The sequence below is a fragment of the Salvia miltiorrhiza genome, chromosome 1 (genome assembly GCF_028751815.1).
Source record: "Salvia miltiorrhiza cultivar Shanhuang (shh) chromosome 1, IMPLAD_Smil_shh, whole genome shotgun sequence".
Lineage (NCBI taxonomy): Eukaryota > Viridiplantae > Streptophyta > Magnoliopsida > Lamiales > Lamiaceae > Salvia > Salvia miltiorrhiza.
The window spans coordinates 41,392,011-41,397,247 of NC_080387.1; the positions used below are offsets into that span (position 1 = coordinate 41,392,011).

The following is a 5,237-nucleotide window of genomic DNA, read 5'->3' on the forward strand; positions in this document are numbered from 1 at the left end:
AATTCCCTTTTACATATAACGAGACAAGTAGGGCTGTCAAACCTTGCGGGCCGGGCCGGCCCGGCCCAACCCAGCGGGCCTAGGCAATGTTTTGGGCCGGGCCGGGCCGGCCCAAAATTTCAGCGGGCCTCGAACAATGAAGCCCAGCCCGGCCCTATACGGGCCGCCGGGCGGGCCGGGCCAAAACGGGCCAAAATTAATAAATTAATATATATATATATAGTTCCAAAAATTAATAAATTAAATCAAATTTAAAGAAAAAAATTGAAGACAAATTCGATGAAATAAAAAGTGCTTTAAACAATCTACATCTAAATTACGTAATTGACTAAAATTAAATGTAAACAAATATGACTAAAACTAAATGTAAACAATATGAATACAAGTAAAAACAAAAATTAATTGCAAAAACAACAAAAACTGAAAACGATTTATTCACAAATGAATTAATACAGTAATCAAATCAATTGGAATCAAATAACAACCACAAAAAATAATCAAAAATAAATAAATCTTTCAAGTAAAAATAATTTAATATTGATTGTTGATTGGTAATTTAAATCTTAAGTTAGACTTTGACTCGTCATTGTCGTCAATTGAAGAAATGGACTTAGATTGGGTTGCGTCCATTGGGATTTGGGAGGAGATATAAAATTTTGAAATTTTCACCTACTATACTGACGGGCCGATTTGGGCCCGAAAGCCCGGCGGGCTTTTTGGCCCGCGGGCCGCGTGACCCGGCGGGCCGCATGGGCCGGGCCAGGGAGGCCCGGATTTTTTTGGGCCTTGAAAATCCTAGCCCAGCCCGGCCAAAACTACGGGCGGGCCGGGCGGGCCTACCGGGCCGGGCCATTCTCGGCCCATTTTGACACCCCTAGAGACAAGTATATATAGTTCTAAATTATGAATACTAGTAGTTCCAACTTAGAGATGCACGAGGGGATATTAAAGTTCAGAACTCAGTGAGATTTTCCATTAATTTAAAGTTACGTGCGGTTTGTACTGACAACAAAATGCAATTAATTAAATTGACAAAATATTTTTCCTCAAATTATTAAATTGGAAATTCAAAAAATGTACGTTTTATGTGTACTTTTAAATATATATATACTTTACGTGTATTAATTTGATAATTTTTTTTTGATAAATATAAATAATGATAGATCATTATCTATTTTTCTATAGAGTCAAATAATCAATGTATATAAAAATATCCACTTTGTTATAGTAAAAAACAAAATTATCCATTTATATAAAAAAATTTAAAAATTAACTATTCCCTCTGTCCATAAAAAAATGTCCATTTTTGCTATTTTGGAATTCCACAAAAATTGGTCCATTTTCATTTTTGGAAACTATCTATCACATGGTGGACTCTATTCTCCACTCCCTATACAATTAATTATCATTATAAATGCTATCTTCACTCACAATACAATAACTCGTGCCGTCCACCTTTAGGACTATTTTTTATCGACGGAAGGAGTATTTTCTTATGCAAAAATGTAAATTTACCCCTGCAGCTTTCTTTGCTCTACGCTATGCTCCATCTTTCTCACTCTCGAATCTGTGATGGCATCTTCTGCTTTCTCTTTTTTATTCGAATTGCAAAAACAATCACGACTTCATTTGATTCCACCGATTATCTCTTCCAACCACCAACAATACATCATCACCGGATAGCTTCGGCTTCCAATCTTACGGTGGACAACAAGGGCCAAATTCCTTCCCCACAAGGCCGTAGGGGTGCCTTACCCTCCGAAGACGGCTCCCCACCCGATCTCTTCTTCCTCTCCCATGGGCCGTGGCGGCCCCATCTCTGAATTCGAGTCTTCAAATTTGAATTCACAATTAATTGTCTTGGTTGTAAGTTTGAGTTTAAAAACTAGAGTTCACAATTCATAACTAAATCACTAATTGTTGGTTGTAAATTCGAGTTTTAAAACTCGAATTCACAGCTAGTTTTCTTGGTTGCGAATTCGAGTTTTAAAACTAGAATTCACAATCAGCTCGATGAATTTACAACTAAATCTCTAGTGTTGGTTGTTGAATTCGAGTTCAAAGACTCGAATTCACAATTAAAAAATTAGTGGATAGTTTTTAGATTTTTTACATGAGAGGTAAAATAGGTATGAGTTATTAATTTTAAAAGTGCGCTCTTTTTCGATATATATTAGAGAGACAAGTATAATAGTCATTTTAATTACTTAACAAACTATTAATATATCATATTATACTATTAATCTTAAAATTTACATATATATTAACGATATATAAATTAAATTTTATAGTTAAAAACATATTCTATAAATAAAAAGAAAAAACTTATTCTTAAGAATTAAATATATTAGGTGTTTGGTTTGAATGATAAAGCATGATTGATAAAATAATCCATCTTATCAAGTGTTTGATTTGTATGATTGAGTCTGTGATTAATAATTCGGCCCGCATCCAATCATCCAAATCTATACTATATTAAAACAGCACTTTTCAATTAGAAATTGATTTCAAATCAATTTCAATGGCAATTTTGTAAATAAAAGATAATTGAAGGTTATATGCAAAAAAAAAAATCTGGAGAAAAACGTGTATACAACTTAAAAACTGATTTTAACATCACGTTCATTATTTGAAATAATTATTGAGTAAATATCTAATATAAATATAAAATAGTTTTTAAATTAATGATCGAACGGAAATGTCCGACATCATTAATATTGCAAATTAATTTACCAAATTTATTGGAATGTTGAATTCCAAAAAAGATGAGCCGTTTGAGCTATGATTAATTTATTACGGACCTATCTATCTATACTATTATTAAGAAAGCAATTTTTAATTTTTAATTGATTTTAAATTAATTTTAAAATTAAATAATGATTTTGTAGTTTTAATAAAATTGGAGGTTTATTTATGAACTATATTTTTTTAATCTTTTTTTCTTTATCTTCTTTTTTTTTGTTGTACGTATTTATTTCTAAAATTGTGAAATTTGACTAATTATAAAATATTTAATATGCATATCAAATTAAAGATCACAATAAAAACTTTTAAAATTTAAAAGTTATATTTATTTAAAGACTAAAATTCTAATAAATTCTCTCCGTTCTCATCTTTTTTTAATAAATCTATGTTTTAATTATTTTTTATTTTCATTTTCTTTTTTTAACTTTTTTTTTGTATTTTCATAAAATTAAATTTTATAATTGTAAATTCTTCTTTATTTTTTTATTATTCAATTCAAATATATTCAGTTAAAATTAATTTTTTATTATATTTATAAATATGATAATTGAGTTGATATCAATTTTATATAAATATAAAATTATAAAATTGTTTCCCGTGCGTTGCACAGGGTGCAAATCCTAGTAAGTGATTATTTATCACCTTAAAATTAGGCGAATTATTTAATCACTCTTTCAACCTGATTCATCTTTTTTTTTTTTAAGGGAATCAATCCGATTCATCTTATTAATCCTTTTTAAACTCATCCACCAAACCAAACGCCCGTTACGCTCATGCGATAACGAAAAAGAGTCAAAATAACAAGTGTTTTTTTGTTTAGGCCGTTTGATAGTGTATTTAGGATGTGTCAATATATGCAAAATATGGGATTCGTTTCCTAGAAAAGGTCAATTTAGTATATTGACTCTGGTGTTTGTTAGCAATTTATAAACTTTGTATAACAAAAGTTACTTGTTGACAGCTATGTACGAAAAGTCGGCTAATTGGATGAAATTACCCTTTAAACCCCACATTAATTTCAAAAATACAAGTTTTGAAATAATTTCAGGGGCAAAATGGACATTGGGAAAAATAAAATGGATCACTGTAGCATTCAAGGAAATGGAACCGATGCCCCCCATGGGTTTCATTAAAGAGATGGAATAGTGAATAAGGGCGGGCCGCGCCTTGTAGAACGGGCCTCCGCTGTGCCGAAAAAATGCTACCAATCAGCGATTTCACTCTTGATATCTAAACAGCAAGGGTTCTACTCAGCTATCAAACGAAAAATCCCAATATAATTTGAGACGTAACCTAATTCCCAAATCCTCTTCCAATGGCCGCAGCAATCAGCCTCCGCAAAGGCAACACCCGCCTCCCGCCCGAGGTGAACCGCGTGCTCTACGTGCGGAACCTTCCGTTCAACATCACGAGCGAGGAGATGTACGACATCTTCGGCAAGTACGGCGCGATACGGCAGATCCGCATTGGCACGAACAAGGACACTCGCGGCACCGCCTTCGTTGTGTACGAGGATATCTATGACGCCAAGACCGCCGTCGACCACCTCTCCGGCTTCAACGTCGCGAACCGGTACCTGATCGTCCTCTACTACCAGCAGGCGAAGATGGGGAAGAAGTTCGATCAGAAGAAGAAGGAGGAAGAAATTCAGAAGCTCCAGGAGAAGTACGGCATCTCTACGCCGAAAGATAAGTAGTTCGTTCCTTCGTTCCTCTGCTTTCTCAACATCTTCTGTAGAAAATAGTTTGTGGTTACATTGGAAAATGTTCGAAATATGAGTTTGTGGTGCTACTAAATTACTAATTGGAAGCTCGAACAGCTAATTGATGCTGATTTCGCTTTGTTAGTCTATCTTTTTCATGTTAACGATACATGAGTTTGTGTTCTCGCAAGTTTTACATTGATAAATCTCTGTTCACGGGTAGTTTGTTGTTGAATTTCGGTCTAATTTTCATTTCATCAATCGAGATGCCCTTTCTGTGGTGGAAAATGACATGATTTATTGTGTATATGTTGACTGATCTGCTATGTAAACACAACCTCTTTATTCTTGACAAGAACATGTAGCACTTGTACTCATCATATTGATAGATAATGGGTTACAAGTTGATGTTGCTGAAGCCAAAAGGGGAAAAACCGAGCTAGCAGAAGGAGCTAACTGATAAACAGTAGAAAGCTATAAACATGGAGTATGCAAAACACAACAGTTTTTTCTTTCTATGATGGAATTAAGTGCTGACAAAGCGTGTAAACAAGAGGTGCCAAACACAACAGTAATTCCATCAATGCTTTCAAACTAAGGCAAGTCCCCCACATCAGCTCAACAAATTCTTTATGAAACAGAACAGATTGCCATATCTTTGAGGCTAGAGTTCTATCTACCCATTTCAGTTCCTTTTCTGTTGAAATTTCAAGCACATCCTAATGAAAATTTCAGTTTGTTGCAATTTGGTTGTCTAGGTTTTCATGGAAACTAGGTTTCTTTCATTGTG

The 5,237-nt window shown here is 33.8% G+C and overlaps 1 protein-coding gene across 1 annotated transcript; it reads left to right on the forward strand.

Annotated features, from left to right (window-relative positions):
* The first annotated feature begins 3,896 nt into the window (after window positions 1–3,896).
* On the forward strand, window positions 3,897–4,669 carry LOC131025117 (splicing factor 3B subunit 6-like protein). Its single transcript, XM_057954735.1, has one exon. The coding sequence runs from the start codon at window positions 4,061–4,063 to the stop codon at window positions 4,439–4,441; it is 381 nt and encodes a 126-aa protein (XP_057810718.1). The 5' UTR covers window positions 3,897–4,060; the 3' UTR covers window positions 4,442–4,669.
* The last annotated feature ends 568 nt before the right edge of the window (window positions 4,670–5,237 follow it).